The sequence below is a fragment of the Coffea eugenioides genome, chromosome 11 (genome assembly GCF_003713205.1).
Source record: "Coffea eugenioides isolate CCC68of chromosome 11, Ceug_1.0, whole genome shotgun sequence".
NCBI classification, from domain to species: domain Eukaryota; kingdom Viridiplantae; phylum Streptophyta; class Magnoliopsida; order Gentianales; family Rubiaceae; genus Coffea; species Coffea eugenioides.
Window position 1 is genome coordinate 29237546 of NC_040045.1, and position 20827 is coordinate 29258372.

General features: G+C 33.9%; 1 protein-coding gene across 2 annotated transcripts; it reads right to left on the reverse strand.

Moving 5' to 3' along the window:
* Positions 1 to 3617: 3617 nt before the first annotated feature.
* Positions 3618 to 11197, reverse strand: LOC113753360 (BRCA1-associated protein). Of its 2 annotated transcripts, none has more exons than XM_027297494.1 (12): positions 11024 to 11197; positions 10135 to 10250; positions 9895 to 10003; positions 9686 to 9800; positions 8750 to 8847; positions 7657 to 7763; positions 7275 to 7524; positions 7114 to 7167; positions 5856 to 6005; positions 5692 to 5756; positions 4175 to 4229; positions 3618 to 4085 (listed from the first exon to the last, which is right to left on the reverse strand). In XM_027297494.1, the coding sequence occupies exons 1-12, from the start codon at positions 11117 to 11119 to the stop codon at positions 4014 to 4016; spliced, it is 1287 nt and encodes a 428-aa protein (XP_027153295.1). In that variant the 5' UTR covers positions 11120 to 11197; the 3' UTR covers positions 3618 to 4013. The 2 variants fall into 2 exon arrangements, with proteins under 2 accessions (XP_027153295.1, XP_027153294.1); XM_027297493.1 differs by having other exon boundaries at positions 10997 to 11197.
* Positions 11198 to 20827: the final 9630 nt, after the last annotated feature.

Genomic DNA, 20827 nt, shown 5'->3' on the forward strand with positions numbered 1-20827 from the left:
CCTAAACGAGAAAATCATCCTCAATTTGATTTACATTTCGCCGAATGAATTTTTTCTCTTCCTCACTATTAAATATTGATTTTTTGGTGAAAAAAAGGTAGGTTAAATTTGCTCTCAACCTAAATATGTGATGATTCTTTGGCTTGAATTTATTTCCTTTAATATTAAGATTATATAATTTTACATCATGTAATTTAGAAATTTGATCCCAACCTAAGTTGTATCTAGGACCGCAAACGAATCAAGTTGTGTCAAATTTTGGCTTAATTAAGTTAAGTCTCAACATAATTTTATGAAATTCGAACTCGAACTCAAATTCGACGAGATCAGAATGTCAAGTTCGAGTTCAAGGTTGACTCGAATTTGAATAGAGTTCGAACTCAAAAAATAATAAAAAATAATTATTATATTATTTTTAAAAATAAAAAATAATAATTTTTTCTTAATAAATAATAAAATATTAAGGATATATATGTAATTTTACTATCAAAATAAAAATAAAAATATATATAATCAAGTTGAACCGGCTCGAGAGTTAACAAGTTTAATATTTTTTACCTCAAGTTCAACTTGGTCAGCTCGAACTCAACTCAAGTTCAATGTTGACCAAACTCGAATTCGAACCGCTTGCGATAGGCTCGCGAGCAGTTCAATTTATTTGCAATCCTAGTTGTATCTCAAGATGGTTTAGTTTAAATACACCACGTGACCTATTATTTGCTATGATATTAAGATTATATAATTTCACATCCACATCATATATGAATTTAAAAAAAAAAAAAGTCGAATCATGTTGATGATATTGCTTAGGATATAACCACAAATTAGAACGTTATTTTTGTAGCACAAGCAAAATTAAAAAAAAGCTAGAAAAATTAATCAAAATGATAATCAATAATCAATAATATTTTGATTCTTGAAAACTCTTATAGACAATGGAATTTTAATTAATTTAAAAAATTACCATTGGTCTATAAATTATTTTTATGGCTAATTTCAAAAACCTCCTCCCTAGGTTTTTTATAATATCACTCAACTTCCATGAGGTTTTAAAATTCTCACTTACCTTCCTTGGATTGACATTTCTTGTAACATTTTAACCCTTTTGGAAGAAATACAAGAAAGATAAAACCTTTATTCCAATACTACCCTTATGTTATCCTATTATGAAATTTATAACAACAATAAAAAATAAAATAAGGCTAAATTTTTATAAGGTGTAAATTTCTTGACGTAAACTATTCATTTTAATTGTATTTGAATAAAAAAAATTTACACCTTAAAAAATTCACATATATGAAGAAATTGTTTTAGTTTTCAATACAACTTAAACTACACCATGAATTAAACATATGCTTCCAACAAATATCTTAACTTCCTTAATTGTAACTTAACTGTTCAAGGTATTAATTACTCAACAAAATCCTCCTAAGTGGTTGACCTTGATTATATTTAATTTATCCATGTCTTTTACTACCCCACCACGATCCCAATATAAAGAAATATGGGCCATTATTAGCTAGCAATTTGTTTTGTTTAATTTACATTTTTCGATTTTAAAATTTTATTTTGTTTTGGCTTTTTGGTTAAATAGTTATTAAGAGTAAGGGTAATGTTGTCAATTTGTGACATTTGATAGGAATATTTAATCTTATCAAGTTGACGGGGAGGTAAGTGAAATTTTAAAATATTAGAGAAGTTGAGTAATATTATGACAAACCTTAGGAGAGGTTCTGAATTTATCCCTATTTTTGTTTATCCAATTAGATATTGACACATGCTATACACACTTGCAAATTTGATTATTCCACAGCCAATCATGTCTCTATGTATGTCAGGTTAATGTGTTCCGACTAATTAAAAATACTGAACTATCTCTGCCAATCAAATTATGCCATGTTACACGTCTTTGATTTGGCAAAATTATCGATAAATATCTAAATACTTATTTCTTTATTAAAGAAATAATACTTAGAGTTATTTAATCTATATATATGTCTTATATACTGCGATGGTTCGTCCAAATAGATGGTACCACGTCATATGTCCCTATGGCCAATCAAGAAAATATTCATTAATATTATCTCTTTATTAATAAATACAAAGTAAAGAGATAATATTTGAAGTGGTATAGTCTTGATATGACTGCATGTCCTGCAATACAAGCAAAATGGCATATATGTCTTCAGTTTCTACCCTGTTCTACGCCTAGGGTCTCTCCACAAGCTCCAAGGATATGAAAGCTCTGCATCTTCAAGTTCCTCGTATCAAGACTTGAATATTCAAGTATCTGAGTTCATCAAACTCTTCTATATCAAGATTTGAAGGAATTGACAATCGATCCAAGAACAAGCTGCGAATCTCTTTGATTAACATTTAAGAAAAGGGGTTGACGTTTAAGGAGAAGAATCGAAGGAAACTCTTTACAAATTAGAGAAAATTTCGAACATTGTAACTCACATATTTTCTAAAAATTCATAATTCATATTTGTCGTACATTTCTTGAAGAATTGAATTTTATCACGTACAACTCTCCTTACCAAAAGACAGATAGCAGCTTGCTAGACGTTGAGGTCTTCTATTTGCTTATTGGTGTCTAAAAGAATGTGAAAGCTTTTATTCATTTCAATGCTAATTCCTAGCAGAACGTGAAGTATTATAAAGATCTAAATCAAATTAGTGATAAAAAGATGTAGCATAAGACATTGGTTTTATCTAAGGTCAAGTGCACATGACCATACCTGGAAAGGGTGGTAACCTTGCTAGTTGCCATATACTCTATGTGGAGGCATTAATAATACGAGACCTGCTCCATTTTTGCTTCTTGGATGAAAATTTGGGAAAGGGTTGCCGTTGTTAAAAGGACATTGGGAATGTTACATGCATGCTTCTTTCTTGGCATATTTTCATGTACATTTCAAAGATTGAATGTACATTTTAAGGGTACAATCAACAAAAGTGATTTCTCTACAATTGTCAGAGTGATTGCACTCATCGAAAGTGATTTCTCCACAATTTTTTGCTGCAATTACACTCAACAGAAGTGATTTCTCAACAATTGTTAAGAGTGATTATGAAGAACAATTAATGATCTATATTGAACCAGACTAATATGATTCAAATCAGGACCATAAATCTGAAAGACAAAAGGACAAACTAATTTTTTTTGTCTAAATTTTAAAATGAACTGTCCAAATCGAATCAATCTAATGTAACTCAATCACACACCTCACCCTGCAAATGCCAGTGGCCATTGGAGTTGAAACTTTTGATGTTAGGACATCTGCCATACTAAAGCAAATATTAACACGTACATCAATATACGAATAACACTTGCTCTAAGTTGCAGAACCTCGATTTCTTCAGGCCAGTTTTATTCATTTCTGGTCTCTTTGCCTGTCCTCTCTTAGTCTCTTTCTCGAGCCTGTTCCAAGTGTTGATGCAGGCGACGCATTGCTTTTAAGCATTCGATTCACTCAGACCAGGTGCACCATTAGATACAAAATCACAGGTTAAATTTGCTTTAAATTAAATTTGAAGACAATTAATGCTGGTAAACAAGTTGAAGTCTATTTTGTGAGTGGAAAGGAAGCCAAAAGAGTAATTATTCCTGTGGATCTGCTAACACTTCAATGATCGCTACATTTCTACAGGATCAAAAGCCAATGCAGCTTTATACTTTTACCATCACTAAGATATTTGACATCACTACAAGCCAACACTTCGCTCCTGCTCCATATACCATTGGAAGTTGGATTTCTTAAGGATCATTTACAAGTTCTAAAAGTCAGATTTACACCAGCTAGATATTCAATTTACAATGCATGCCAAGTACTAAAGATCCCTCTGCGATTCCCACATTCCATCATAGAACGATCCAAGCATACTTAGCTGAAATACCTACCAATCAAAGAATGATCCAAGCATGCTTGGCGCTTGTTGGGTTACTTGTCCTGATGGCCACTTAACCCCTATTCTTTGAAGAAGATCTATTGGAGGCAAGGCGCTGCCATCTATACATGATTTGAAGTTGGTGAAGGTTCCGCTGCATTCCCAATTTCTAAGCATGTGATCAAACTGCTCAACTGCATATGTTTACCAAATTCATCAAAGGCTTGTAAATCAACAACTGAAACCAGCAAGAGAAAATATTTGACCCAAGAATGTCCTTTACCTCTTCCTGCAAATCTTTTATCCTCTTATCCTTCAAATTCAAAGCCTTCTTATCCCTAGAATCTCAAAAAAAAGAACTTTTATACAAAACTGCATATTCATAAGAAAATGGCTGAAAATCTGTAACTGAAGAAAGATATGATCATCCCCAGCAGAAAAAGCAGAGACGATAGAACCCATTCAGCCAATTTAAATCAAAATGCTATTGTAATTGTTCAATCTTCTAGAATAAGAAGGAATATAGATCAAGCACAGAGAAACTCAACTGTAAAAACCCAAGACCTATAAAAAATACTTGTTCCCTCCAACTTTTGGTGAGTGTTACTCCGCCCCTTTCACTTCTCCTTTCATGACACTTGCACCCTCAACAAAACAAATAATGAAAGGAAACCTACCTCTATACCCAACTCCGGATGCTGTACATAACTGAAGAAAATGTTCAGACAAACTGACGTAGCTCTATACCTCCAGCTACAAGGCTACGGTCAAGACTGGACCACATAAATTGGAAAAGCTCTATGGACCAGATGAAAACCCTCATGTTGGAAATGAGTTTATCTTTTTGTTTCCAATAAATCACAACAGTTGATTAACAATGTACACACCCAGAAATATATTGTCCCCAGGTATTTGCTGAAGACAGCGTAAGGCTGTAGCTGCTTTAGAAGACTTTAGGCACCATACCAGTATTTAGAACCTCCTGTAGGCTTCACACTCATTCATTTAGGACTTACTGCAGAACATCTGATTGGAGGATCACTTTTTTACCCCTAGAATAATTTTTCTTTTCACCTTTTACATGAGTTTACTCAAATTGAATCAGACTCCAAGATCAAATACTGTCCAGCGATTTCAAATTCCAATATCAACTCCAGTGAAACCGAAAGAACAATGCTTTTCAGTGACATCAGGTTTTCAGAAGTGTCGTAAAGAACAAGTAGAAGGGACAGACTGAAACACCAATGGCAAATAATCTAATCATTGCGCGAAGATAAACCGAATGCATGCACAGACTACAAATAGAAGATTAATATAGCAATATGTTACAAACATTAAATAACACCAAACTTTGTTTCATGTGAAAATCTAAGAAATTTATCTTCACAAAGATTATAAGCCTATTCAAATTGAAACATTTGAAGTATTCTTAAAGAAAAATTGTGAATCTCCACTTTTAGACATGACTTACTGGTTTATTCTAATTTATTTTACGAGCTACAAAACATAATCAGAATGAGCTGACATATACACCAAAATTTTCCTCACAAACGTTTTCTATTTGGGAACAACATTTGCAGTTTGATTTCAGAAATTTGTATGAAGTTAAGTTATTTTTGTCAGGAGCAACCAAGAGTGCAAGTTAATACGAAAACAAATCTGATCTGCCATAAGAAACTAGTGACTAAGGGTCTAAATACTACCCTCCCTAAAAAGAAAGGGTGGGGACAGATGGAAAAAATTTCCAGAACATATTCTTACCAGAAAAGAAAAAAAGGACAATCATTAAGTTTGGCATACCTTTCTTCGATTTCTGCAATCTTCCTTTCCCATATCTCCAGGTTCTTCAAAAGATTATCATTGATCTACACATTCAATCAAAAATCTATTGAGATTTCTTCCTTTGACAGATTTCTTCGCATGAAACATACAAAAAGCAAGACACAGTGCATAACTATACTGACATCATCGAGGAATTTCTTCTCTTCAACAAGTTTGTCCAGCTTAGCTTGCAGCTTGAGCAACTTTGGGTTTTGGCTGATGGCTTGTTCAACAGCCTTAGAGATCCCTTGTTCAGTCTCTTGTTCAATATTTTCAAGTAGAGACTCAAAATACTGGATAAAAGCAGATGGTGTTAGTACAACAAACAAAGATTTCACTATCCTAAATTATTTGCAAGATATGTTTTGCTTCAACAAACCACTAGAACATCAAGAGCATTAGATGAGAGGGAAAATTTGGAAAAAGAGAAAAGGAAGAATTTGTATATATAACTAGGGTACAACTTTCGGAAATTTGCAAATGTGGAAAAAGTTACTGTTTAACACAGAAGGGAATAATTATTTGCAGACTAAAATTACCTAAAAGTCCCTAATTAGTCAGCAGTCCTAAACTACTTCACTGCTGAAAATTACTTCAAAACTGCATAGGAAAAGCAGAACTACATGTTTAAAAAAAACCACAAATTGAACAAAAAGTTCCCACGTGGCCTGAATTACTTCAAAACCATGACAAAATTTACTTCAAAATTGTACAAAAAGTACCACAGTACATATACACAGTAACAGGAATAACTAAAATTGATGAAAATTTTATAGCAAGGTGGCAGTCAATGATGGTGAGGTATAAAATATAATTCTAATCTCATGAGACATGCACTGCAATCTTGGCTTGGGTGAGAAAGACGGCGAGGGAAAAAAGGATGGAGAGATTAAAAAGAGAGAGAGAGAGAGAGAGAGAGAGAGAGATGAGATCTAAGGGGAAAAGGGGTGATGTGTTTGTGTTGGTGTATCGGTAATCCTAGTGGCTCTGGTGGTGAAATGATAGTGGTGGTGGTGGAGGTGAGAGAGGGCAGCCTAGTGAAGAGAAGAAAGAAAAATAAGAAGGAAGCCAAAATCAAGGAGGAAAAGGGCGGTTTTTTTTTTTTTTTGTTTTGGTGGAAGAAGGCGGTGCTGGTGACTGGTGGCAGTGGTTGTGGTTAAATGGTGGTGGTGGTGGACTAGTGAGAAGGAAGAAGGTTTTTCTAGTAGTTCTAAAGGTCATATAACATCTTCTGAATTTAATGAATAGTACTCTATTCCATTTCCCAAATTGTGCACAAGTGATTCCCTCAAAAATGTTCCATGCTCCACCCACATATCAAAAATAAAAGTGCATACAATTATCATAGAACAAAAAAATATCCACCAGCACTTTTAACACCTTACAAGAAAAGGAACTAACCATTTTCTGGTTCTCCAGTTGTGTAGTAAGGAGCTCATTGTATTCGTTCACAATCTGCATTTAACCATATTGAGGATCAGAAGAATATATTAACTTGGACAAACTTAAAGAACTAATGAAATACAAAGGACTACAAATTGATCAAAGTTTAGAGAAAATACAGCTTCGACTTTACTGTTCAATAGAGCATCACCAAATCCAGGTTCCAAACCACATTCACAGGTACCACATCCATCATTAGCCTGAGCACAACGGTGGTTCAATGCAACTAACTTGCCATCAGTTTTAGATTGAATTAACCGGTGAACATAATTATCTCCAGCATAGTCCCAGACACGACGTGTTTCCAATTCAAGGGAATAGCAGTGTTCTGTCTCTTTCCAGTGTCTTATAGCATGCCCTTCTCTATACCTATATATTAGCTTCAGTTAATATAAATATGTTTCATAATACGATAATTGCTCTCTTCTATTCTATTGACAGAATAAGATTGACTCCCAAGAAAAGTCAAGACTTTATAAATAAAACAAGAAAATGTTATACCTCCCACAACCAATATAACCACAAATTACACACATCCAAAGATTTTCTGAAGTTTGACAGACAAAACAGCTTGATTTCTCAGGTTGCTGCTGGCAAAATCGGCAAACCTGAATTAAATTAAAAGAAGTCAATTCCAAAAACAGAAAACAAAATATACACAACCAAATGTTCTACATCATAAGTAGAATGGAAAACTTCATTGACCTGACTAATAAGATAAAGACCAGAAAGATAGAATCCAAAATATCTAAATATTGGTGATGAGGTAAAAAAGGCAACTACTTCAACATCTACTGACCAAAATGTGTGATGATGTCAGTATTTTATTGCTCCTATACATTGTGTTTTAACAACTCAACTTTTATAACAAGATCACAGAAAAGACAAGGCAGAAAAATAGAGGAGATTCAGGATACTTGTGCACACAAGAGAGAGAGAGAGAGAGAGAGAGAGGGAGAGGGAGAGAGAGTTACAACCCAATTTTTGTAAAATGATTCACAGAAAAGAAAGGAGGAAGAGACGAGAAGACGAGAATTAGGGAACTTGAGAGAGAAAAAGTGAGAGTGAGAGAGAGAACACTAAGGATAGCTCTTGCATTCATGAAGTCTAAATTGATCTTAGGTTATAAAATTAACAATGGTTAATAGTGAAATATGAGAGAGAGAGAGAGAGAGAGAGAGAGTTACTCTTGCAATTGGGAAGTCCACATTAATGTTAGCTTTTAAAGTCAGAGATAATGATATATGAGTTAATAAATGGACCCTTTGCAGGACATAGGCTACAGTTATTGTCAAGTATCACTACTTAGAAAATTTCAATTTGTCAGACATGCTTACTAAAGAAAAAATAGACGTTACTCCAAATGTCGGCAAAATGATCATCAGGACAAAAAGAAGGTTATATTGCAGATTTGTCCATATGTTGCTGTGAATTTAGAAATCTCAAAATTTTCATCAATGAAAACAAAAAGGCTTTACTTGATGTTTCCACCAAATAACAGATTCAGGATAAGAAAAGTCTTATGGTTCCACAATAAAGTATTTAGTAATCTTTTATGTGAGATCAGAAGAGATGATTTTGCTGTAGCACTAACCGGACACGAAGAATCGGTCCACTTAGAGATACATGAGCAATGGAAAGAGTGATTACAAATAGTTGTGAGAATTCCACCCATGTCCTGGTCCAATCTCTCTGCAGAATCAAAGCAGCCAAAAAATATAAATATAAAAAATAAGTAACAAAACAGCCAAACATTGTAAAAGGATCTGAAAGTTTTCACATTGATAGCCAATGGATGTCTGCTATATAAATGATACAGGAGACTACAAATTTGACCATGACATTTCACCTGACAGTTTTTTTAATGTGCAATCATGTATTATACAATCAAGTACTGATATATTACATACAGAATTGGAATCATCTATGTTAATGCACTCTTAACTGATTCACATCCATGACCATTATCCATATGAAAAATATTTATAATTGATAGGCTTGCTAAAAATGTCCATCAAAATTTGTCCTCCTTTCTGTTGAAAAAGCTTTTTTCATGCTACCCTCTTAGTAAGAACACAAAATTTTTCCTCCTTTTTTTAATACAACCCCTATTATACCACCACTAAACCTATCAAAACCAGAGTTGCACGGAAGTGTGGATGCAATTAAACTGGAAGCATCAACTGCACATAGTGGTTACCACAACTATAACATACTCAACATTTCGGTAAGAACACAAAAATGCAATAAATGCATCAACTAATGGCCAAATAACGAAGTATATCTCTGGTCAAGCATAAAACAATGACATCGAGATTATCTAATGATTTGACAAGATGATTTAGGTAAAGATTGTCTGTGACGGGACAAATAACTAACGTCAGATGAAATTTATTTCACAAACAAGATAAAAAAATCAAATTTGCAATGGTTCATGTTATATTTTGAATATTTATGAATTACTACATGCATGTTACACTATCTCAGAACTCCACCACATGTATTTTTATGACTGAGTTCATTAACATACCAAGGCACACTGGACATGAAGGCTGTTCCATATTGCTAACAGCAGAAGCCTGTGCATGCTCAATTGAACCAGTGAACTGCACATCGACTGTGAATAGTACGCGGCATATCTCGACCTGTAAACATGAACCAAATTGTAAGCATATGCTAAAAAGGGAAACAGTAACAATTTTTAAATGCAAAATAACTGAAAATTGGAGAATAACATACCTCAAGAGATGAAAAACATCTTCCATTAAAATGTTTGTAAAAATTGTCTGCTGAGCTCTGATCATCAAACCTAATCAAAACACTGTAGTTGTCCTCCATGCCATCATTTCTAAGTAATCAGACAGGACAACATACTAATCAGAACCAAAAATTTTCTATTATGCAGAAGTTATATAAACATATATTCAGCCAAGTAATTATGTTCATTGCAAGAAGGGATTAAGTTGTATCGAATCAAACCTGACAATTCGCATTTCCAACATATGGTGAATGAATGAACCACAAAATTGACAAAAGTCTGCATATGTCATGTGATTTGGCACCCCAAGAACACAAAGTAGAGGCTTTCTTTCAACCTAAGGAACAAAAACGCAATTGAAAGTCTTCAACCTTTGCAAACACTATCCTAACCTCTATTTTATTTCATAGATTTCAACTTTCCAAGATAATCACCACATCTGTACTAAATCAATGAAGCAATAAGTGAAATCAAAAAGCAACTCAATACAACAACAATATCTAATTACCAAGACAACTAAATCCACTTTAAGTCATCCGACAAAAGTCCAAAACATCTCTCAGCATTAAAAGCTCAGAAAGGATAAATACCATCAATTAAAACCTCAAAACTACATGTTTTACTAGCTCGCAAATTTCTAAAACCCCAGAGGTAGGAGGACAGAATTTTTCACTACTTCCAAATTGCAACATTTCAACACTGAAAGAAAAAAAAATCATCAGAGTTTAGTCCATTATACCACCCAAAAATCAACATAGTTGCACTGACTACGATTCCTACATTTTTATATAAACCACATTAACCACTAATTGATAATAAATTACTAGTAGACTACACGCAAATTAAATAAGAACAGGTTAGCAACCAAAGGTATTGAGTAAACAAGCAAGTTTACAAATTCAACATAACATAAAACGATCAAATTTGATTAGAAAAAACTACCATTAAGGATTTAACTGCTAATAAATTCACTTGCCACTAAAAAAATCAATCCTTTTTTTTTCCTGAGATTGATTCGCAGAATCAAAATTGTGCATCTCAGATAATCAAAAACACTTACGCAGATGTAGAATTTGAGCTTACAGGAAGAATAGAGCTCGATGAACCGACCTCGTCACGGAATAGATGCATGACACCCCTTGTTTCTTCAATTCTAGGGTTACCGGAAGAGAAATAGAAGGCTTGCGTCAGATCATCGTGTTCCATGGCGTCTTGCAAATGGGGCAGAGAAGGCCGAAGGGGGCAGAATACGGGCACTGCAAAACACGAGCTGGGAGGGGTAGGGTGATGGAAGTTTGATGATGGCTAATTTTTCTAAATTATCTAAATTTAGGTACTTATTTTGGAATATTAGAGAAACCAGAACGACGTCGTAAGCGAGTTCAAGGCGGCGGTGAGTCGGTGACACTATACGGAGAAAGGAATTGGGAGACGTGAGGCTGGCAGATTGGCTGAATGGCTCTCCAACTCTTAGGTTATTACGTCTAGGCCCTCTCACTATTAAGCACGTATACCTTAGCGCTCAAAAGGTTTTTTTTTTTTTTTTTTATCGACACATGGGAAGTCCAATTGACTCACTATCGAATCAGACAGGGGTGCATAGCCTACTCTTTTACTCTATTCTATTCTAAGAGCAGGCCCAACTGGAATAAGAGGAATCGATAGGAGTTGAATTACCATTAGATTAGATGGGTTATTCTAAAGGAAGGTCCAATCGGATCAGGGGAACCAATATGAACTGAACTACCATTGGATCATATGAGTGTACTGCACACTTGCATGGATCTAGAAAAGCCACATTGAACCTATTCTGAGGGAAGGTTCAATTGGGTCAGGGAAATCGACAGGAACTAAATCACCATCGGATTAGATGGGCGTATTATGCACCCGTATAGATTTGGGAAAATCACATAGTGGTAAAGTGATAAAAAAAATGAGGTTTAAACTTTTGATCTTTTATCTCTATCAAGACTTCAAGTCATTGGTGGTGGCCAACGGACAAAACGGCTATTGGTTTAGGCGCTCAAAACTATACTGTATGCTTTTAACCATTTCTGTCGGATTTCAAACGTCATGGATATCAGAAATAGTTGCAGAAGCGAGCAAGCATATATATATATATATATATATATATATATATGTATTGGTAGAATAGTGTGAGGGAAGAATATCAATTTGGAGTTCTTGATCAACACAATTTGAACCTTATAAATCATATATTCCGATATCCTCATAATATGAGTAGCATAGTGGTATAAAATATTAGAGAAGTGAATACCTACTGAACCCTAAAGAAACGATCATGGTATACAAAGTTATATAGTGAAAATTTAAAATACATCCAGCTAAGTTTCTCGATAATTTCCACTCCTTTTAAGAAACACATTGATATAATATTACAAATATGCGTGGTAGAACTACCATAAGTGACTTTAGAATCTATTAAAATTTGCTAAAGATTGAGACTGAATTGGAATTTATTTGAAAAGTGAAGTGCACAAGTATAATTTTATCGAAATTTGATAGCTTAATAATTTTTTATCTATTGGGCAGTTAGAGTATGTTAAACGTAAATATCGGTTGTCACAGACTTGAGAAATCAAAATTCAAAAGTAAGCCATTAGGTAGAATTTGTTAGGGTTAAAGGATCAAATTGAGAAAAAGGAACGTTTTATAGGTTTAGGAACTTCTATGATACACTCAACAAGTGGAGGCCCAAAAAATACAAGAGTTCGAGTGTCATTAAACTCGTTCTCATTTACCTTCAACACGAGAAGTAAACATTTGATTTAAATAGGCATGAGTTCAACTGTATTTACACACTTATCACTGATGTTGTCCTTAATTACAAATTGCCCTTTACCTATTGGATTGAATCAAGGTTTGTAAAATCGGGATCCCACGTCGGATCGATTTTAATTTCATAGAATCGGATCGTAGGATCATAAGATCCCACCAAAAGCTCCTAAATTTACTAAATTAATGAATTTGAAATTCATATACCATTTTGTACATCCTAAAAGATATCAAATAAATAAGTTACTCATAAATATATAGTATGTTTTACTTACTATCTGACAAGTAATAAAGAAGAGAATATAAACCTGTTATCTATCATGATTTAAAGTCTTAAAACCAAATGCTTCACAGTTTACACAATCATAATTTCAAATATAAAATAATCATCAACCTTCACAAATACTAAAAAGCCAAACATCCAAAAAGATTTTCAAGATCAAAATTAACTACTAGAATGTCATCTGTCAAGTTTAAACAAACATGAAAAAATAAAAAATAAAATAGCAACAATTCATCATTTTCAAGGATCATAATAATTCAGAAATAAATTAATTTATAACCAATCATTTTCATCGTTTGAATCAAATTCATTATTCCCATAATCCACATTATCAAAATCATTATTTTCCCAATCATCTTCACCATCCCAATTCTCTTGAAATTCATCTTCAGCATTATCTTCATCACCATCCAAATTAGTATCATCCAAATCATTAGTTCCCATTTGAACATCATTTTCGGGAATCATATCAAGATAATCATCATCTTGGCGGTCGAATTCAGTTGAAGGCCCATCATCCTCATCAATAACATGGATCTCTTTCATTTTATTAACTTGTCTTCGACGGACATGGGTTTGACGATCTTCATGATCATCTAAATAAACAAACAACAATAATAAAAGTTACCAAAAACAAGAGAACTTGCAAAAGAAAACTATAAAAACTAAAAAAAAAAGATAAACTTTATACTTAAATTGGAAGAAAGAAAGAAACTTACAAACTCTCTGCACATTTCTTGTAAGTATTTCAATTTCATCATCTTCATTTCCCTCTTCATCTGAAGTGTCACATTTGGGATTGTCATCTAGAACTCGTAACCAACTATTTTGTGAGGACCTGAAAATTTTCTTATTTTTATCTTATTTTATTAGTTTATTTAATTATTTATTCAACCGTTTTCTCCGAATAATTTATTTCAATCATTTTAAATCCATTTACTTGGAACAATGTCTTACTCGTATTTTTAAAACATTCCGTTAGCAAAATTAATTTTCTATGACTCATTTAGTAAATGAATAGAAAATACACATTTTTCGAGACAATATTCAATCCGAGAGTACAATAATCTTGGAGAATTAAGAATGGTCAATAGTGGACTAAGAAAAGTTAATTGAGGGATTAGAGGTGAGTGAATTCAAATTTTCGCTTTATCGCGCGCGTTGCAAATTTCTCGAAAAGTCACACCGCGCGACTAATTAGAGATTTGAGAAATTAATACTAGACTCGTAAGAGTGAGTAATTACAGTGTTAAAAGAAATTACATTGGAGGATTAGTGCACTAGTGCAACAAACAAGAGAGGAAAGTGGTGGTACGAAACACTATACTGACAACTATTCAAAATTGACTTTGGCTAGTCTTTTTGTTCCTTTTTCCCTCCAATCTTCCCTCACAAGCCAAGCACACCCAACACACTCTCTTTCTCTCCTCTTTGGTCGGCCAACACAAGAAAGAAAAGGGGAGGAAGAAAGCTTCACAAATCTTGCATCAAACTTGCTCCAAATCTTCACCCAACTCACATACTACTTGGAGATTAGTTCTAGCTTGGAGAAAGACATCACCTAGTGGAGCTTCTTGGAGGATTTGTGGTGTAAAATTTTCTGGTTTCATCTAAGGTTAGAGGTAAACCCATCAACTCTTCTAATCTTTCTATTATCTTCAAGAATCATGGTTAGTTTTGCATGGGCTTGAAACCCTAAGCAAGAAATAGGCTAGAGGACTTGAGGTGTTTCATTTCTTGCTTTAATCTCTAAGCTAACGGTCTTGAGGTGGATTATAGGTAGCTAATTTGAGAATTAAATGCTTGATTAATGTTGTTTATGTGTTATATGGAAGGTTTACAGTTAGAATATGGAGAGAAATTTGGAAAAATTTTGGTTAATGAGCTGGCCGAAATTCGGTCCTTTTTTGTTCTATTTTAATTCAAAATTTTGTTGGTTATTTGACTATAAAATTGATGGATATATGTTGTATATTATGTGTACAAAGTGCCTTCCAAAAATTGTTTCATTTGGTTGCACAAAACTTGAGTTTTGGCAAGAATCAAATCTGGAAAACGTATAGCACGGGTACTCGAACAGTGCTCCTTTATCTGAACATAAATTTTTGTACAAAAGTTGAAATTGAGTACAGTTAGTGGCATTCAAAACTAGACATTCATAGTTTTTTAACGGTATAAAAATCACCTGCTAGTTCTAATTGAGTGAACCGTAGTGATCCAACAAATTTGATTGTCCTGTTGTGACTGTCTGTCTGAGAGGAATGGAGAAGCTGCATATTGTGGCTCAATTTTCTCTCACTTGTGAACTGATTTTGGAAACGACTCTTTTCGATGAAATGTACCATTTTGAACCTAGTTTCCAACGCCACCAACCATTCCCAATTTGAGTTTGTATAGAATTAGATATGGCTTGATTTTGAAAATGCGACAAAGCTGGAAACTGGAAAATTTTTCTTTTCATGCTGACCGAATGGTCAAACCTGTTTTGGGAGGTTATATTTTGAAAATTTTAGTGTCATTTAACCATCAAATACTTATTAAATGTTTCTAGAACCTTGGTTTAAAAAATGGAGTGAATTGAGATTGATTTCATTGGACAAAAACTTTGGAAAGAAAGAAAGAGTGGGTTGGTAGATTTGCCTTGAAAATTTCACAAACTTTAGTCATTTTGTTAACTGCCTTCCCACTTGAGTATTTGCGTAAAATTTGATGGAGAGATAGTCCACATATGAAATTTTAAGTGTACCAAATTTGGTGGAATTTTAATACCATTTCGATATCCAAATGATGCCCCAAAGATTGCTCTTCAAATCTGGAAATTCACTGTTCAAGTAGTGAAAATCGATCGAATTTAGGCTGTTATATCTTGTTGCTCAAAACTCTGAATTTAGTTCTGTTTGTTGCATTTGAAACCTTGTTTGGAACTCTTATTGTGTTATGAATTTCAAAGGCTAATTCGTTTTCTGTGAATTTTGCCGAATTTTCAAATATCGCCGAAAACCAAGACTGGTTCTATCTTGCTTGTTTAAATCAGCAACTTTGAGTTGAATTATGAATGTTTTCTAGTTGGAGTCTTGGAAAAGTGTCTTCTAGGAACTTTTAGTATTTGGAGTCTTGGAAAAGCTTCTTTAACTTGACTCGAACGTGTGACTTGGAGAGTGAGTAGCGAGAAAATGTCTTTCTTTGTAATCTTGGTCGAGTACCTAGGTAATTATAATTGTATATGTCTCAGGTGGTCACGAATACGCCGAAGAGCTCGTCTGACTACTCGCTTCACTTTTATTTTGCCCTTGGCTAGTGGTGAGTGTCAAGTGCATGTTAAATACTTATGTGATTAAAATATTAATTGTACAAGTGTTATACATGATACGTAAACTTGCCGAGGTTAGGGTGTACTTTATCACCCTCGTCCTTTCTCTCTTTTAATTACGTGATACTTAGTACATGAATACATATAATTGGTAATTGTACGTGAATATGTTTAACTCGTGAACTCTGAGCGGATGCATGTACCACACCAATTCGGGTGGGAGGTACCTCTCATACCGTCTCAGTGCTATAATTGGTTCTCTAAGTGATAGCATGTACCGCACCAATTCGGGTAGGAGGTACCTCTCATGTCGACTCAAAACCATAAATAATTTTAAATCGATTGGAGCGATGTCTCATCGACCCGGTTCTCTAAGCGATAGCATGTACCACACTAATTCGGGTGGGAGGTACCTCTCATGTCGACTCAAAACTATAAATAATTCTAAATCGATTGGAATGATGTCTCATCGACCACTTATACTTCTGGGGGCATCCCAACCCATTGGCCAACCGTGTAATTCGGGCCTCGGTAAAGCAAGTGAAAATTAGCTCTTGAAAGCTTCCGTATCCTTTTTTATTGTGTTTTATTTTCCTTTGTGAGTTATATGAATATCATGGCTGTCTTCTTGTATAAACTTTAATACTAGTTGTACTTATTTGTTTGCCTGTTTTTCTTGGCCTCATTGAGCGTTAGCTCATTCCATTCCATTTGTTATTCTTTAACAGGAGAGTGACGTGAAGAAAGTGATTGGAAAGTACTAGTGAAGGCTAGTCTTTTATATAGTTTGGTATTTTGTAACTGACGTTTGGAAAATTTTAAGATTTGGAACTCGATGTAGTTGATTTGAGATTTGTATCCTTGGATGTACTTGTGCAATGAAATATTATCGTCGTGTTATTATTTTGGCATTTTTAGATGTAATCATGGAATTGATCTGCTTTTCATTTAAAGATTGTAGTGAATCCCGGCGAGAGTTGGGCAGGCGGTCCGCCGAACCCTTTGGTTCGCCTTAGGGGGAGGTGGGATCGTCACATATTTTCTCTTGGAAGAGTTGGATTTTCTCTCTCTGTCACCTATTCATCATCTAAAGGCAAATTCTCAAAAGGAATTTCTTCAATAACACGTTGCTTTTGCCTTTGTCTCTCTCTCTCAACTTCAAGTTGTATATCACAAACACAAGATCATTCATTCTTTTTTGAGCCAAACGGTTTCTTCTCTTAGAATGTACCTATTGAAATTGAAAGAACTTATACAGTTATACTACGAACTTAAATTCAAATGCTAAACAAAATATTATATTGAATGAGATATTATATTATATGAAAACATTATTACCAATTCAAATGCGCTCCAATTTCGCTCACATCCAGAAGAGCTACAAGTTAAACTGAGAATTCGAATGGCAAAATTTTTCAATTCTGGACACTCATCGCCATAAGATTCCCACCAATCAGCTGTAGGAAATTAAAATAAATAACAAATTAATAAAGGTTTTAAAAATAAAAACACAAAGTTCAAATAGTAACTAACCAGGAGATTTTTTGTTTCTTGTTAGTACAGCATTTTCATGACCAAATAATCCATTTGCATGTCGAAAATCATCTAATTGCAAATCAATCTTCACCCTTTCACCGGATTCGGGAACCATCTTAGCAATGCAATCATAAAGACCACGTTTTATATTTGCATCCGACTGAAAATCTGGACTATATTGAAATTGAGGATTCAAATAATAACCTGCGGCATGTAAAGGATGACTCAATTGATCTTTCCATCTTTTATCGAAAATAGCAAATACCGATTCATATCTAGCATATAAACATGAGTTTGGTTAAAAAAAAATAACTAAAAAAAATCCATTCTACTATCCAACACAGAAATTATAAATGAATTCATAATTAATATGGCAATTTATTTTAAATTTACCTCTTTCGAACATTGTTCACATTTTGTTTTATTTCTTCTTTTGCCTAATCAATAGCTTTATAGAGAAAGCCCATGGCTAGTTTTTCATTAGAATCAACCATCCTCAATACTTTGATAAGAGGCGAAACTATCTTTAAACATAGCTCCACATTTGGCCAAAATTGTTGATTATCAAAAATGATGCTCTCAATTTTTTCTCCTTTTTTCTCCTAGCATACACGCTTGTTTTCCACTTATCCAAAGAGAAAAAGGTAAACAAATTTCCTTTCAACTTGCTGAGACGTCTCATGGTCAAGTATGAAGTAGCAAAACGAGTAACCCCAAGTCTAATCAACTCCTTGTCATTAGTGAGTTGTTTCATCCAATTAATAACTGTACCCCATGAATAAATATATGTAACCACTGATATCGCCTTTTGTATGGCAACTTTGTGGAGAGAATCAAACTTTTGAAAATCTTCTAACATTAGGTCAATACAATGAGCAGCACAAGGGGTCCAAAACAATCTTTTTCTCTTTTCCATCAATATTTTTCCAGCTGCCTTATAATTAGAAGCGTTATCGATGATGACCTGTACAACATTATCCTCTCCAATTTTTTTCACAATACCATCTAACAATTCAAATAATTTTTGAGCTATTTTTGAAATGTCAGTGGTATGTACTAGCTGGACTATTCACAAGAAAATTGTTCATTGTTCTTTTTCTTTGATCAGACCATCCATCGGACATAATAGTACAATCAGCTTTTTTCCACTCTTTTTTGTACATATTGAGCAAATTCAATGTCTCTTGCACCTCTTTTCTCAAAAAAGTCACTCTCATTTCATGGTATGAAGGTGGTTTAAGTCTTTTTCCATATTCTCCCAATTTCCTAATCATTAAAGGAAACAATGGGTTATTTACAGCATTAAATGGAATGGCGCTTGTATAGAACCACCTAGCCATTATTTGATCAACTTCATCTCTATCTTGTTTTTTCCATTTCTCATTTATGGTTGTTTATCTCACATTCAACCCCCCAGATTTTTTTACAACAAAGTTGTCCATAGAACATTTTTTAGTCTGCTGCTTAACTTCTCCTTCTTCTTCTTCTAAATCATACATGGTACTAACCTTTTTTTTTTCCATGATTCCTCAGAACTTGCACTTAGTAAATCAAACATTTGGGTTATAACATCTTCAAGAACGCTGGGACATGGCTCAACATTTGTATGTGTACAAGCTGAATGATACTTAAGCCTATACACACCACCTGCTCGAGTAATCCCACAGTATTTACACTGAACTTGTTTTTTATTACATCAATTTCAATTCCATGATCCTACTCGGTATCCAATCGAGCACCTGGTGCATTTTTTCTACTTTGTTTCTTTGAAACGGATGAAGACATTTAAGCACTGCTAAATATATTAGAATATTCATAAGAAGCCAACCATGATATAGAGGAAGAATAATTAATAGAGGAAGAGAACTCGATACCAGCACAAGGCACACATTTATGTGATCAGATGAGATCAACATCAAACTTAATAATAAAAAAAAAGCTAGCAGTCAGATTGGAGAAGCCAGTCCAGTCAGCTAGCAGGCAGTTTGGTTCAAAAAAAAATTAAAGCCAGACCAATCAACTAGCAAAAGAGTCTACTTTACTTTCATCTCAAATTAAACTTATAATCAACAAAGTAATTGAACTTTCAGACATTCAAGAAGCCAAATAAATACTCAACTCAGAAGACTAATGCAGAAATATCAACTCTTTAGCTAGAAAACTAATGCAGAAATATACTGCACGAAATCAAAGCACCAACAAGAAGAAGAATTTGATTAGCCATCTCATGTTTATCAATCTACAATATCACATTTTACATTACATCTTAGAGAGTAGACAAGACTTCGCTGAGCTGTTCGGGGGTCTCGCTTGCCAGCCATTTAATTTTCAGACTTACATTTTACTAATTCTCCGTAATTTAATTCTAATATTAAGGAAGTAACCAATCAACACAACATGTGACTCGACTACCATAGACTACCATAACCATATTTGAATTTTGAAACACTGCTCAAATCGATTGATAGTAAAATAACCAGACTCACATGTGACTTTAATTGAAGTACTGGTGCTGAAGCTTCAGTGTGGTGGCAGCAGGGAGTTTGGAGAACAAAAACTTGACGGGTTTTTGCTATACATACAAGTTAAAAAATCTAAAATACACTCGTTTCACTGCAAGTATACAGGTCAACTAGTAGTTTAGGGTATATATCGGGTCGATCCCACGAGAAAGATTGAACAATTACCGGTGTTACTAAAACTTCTCTATTATTTAGACTATCAATGAATTTTAACAAGTAAAATCTACTGAACTTATACAAGAAAATAACAAATGAAGCTCCTTAGGTTATGGTATCCCTAACTACTCATGCAAGTGCTATATTTGAATCACTGATTTCTACTATCTTAGCTAGTTATGGTGTAATTTCCTTATGCATATGAATTCTAATTTCGTAGTGAATCAATTATACTCATAACTAATCCATACATATTCTCATGATTATGAGATTAGCTACAAGTTCATTTCTTCAATGAAATTACATGAAAT

Excerpts from the sequence above, each read along its gene's own strand:
- LOC113753360 (XM_027297493.1), bottom strand. The coding sequence starts at position 11,119 with ATGGAACACGATGATCTGACGCAAGCCTTCTATTTCTCTTCCGGTAAC. Across the intron at positions 7,525-7,656 it reads GGTTATATTGGTTGTGGGAG|GTATAGAGAAGGGCATGCTA; the intron begins GTATAACATTTT and ends GCTAATATATAG. Across the intron at positions 4,086-4,174 it reads TAAAAGATTTGCAGGAAGAG|TTGAGCAGTTTGATCACATG; the intron begins GTAAAGGACATT and ends AAACATATGCAG.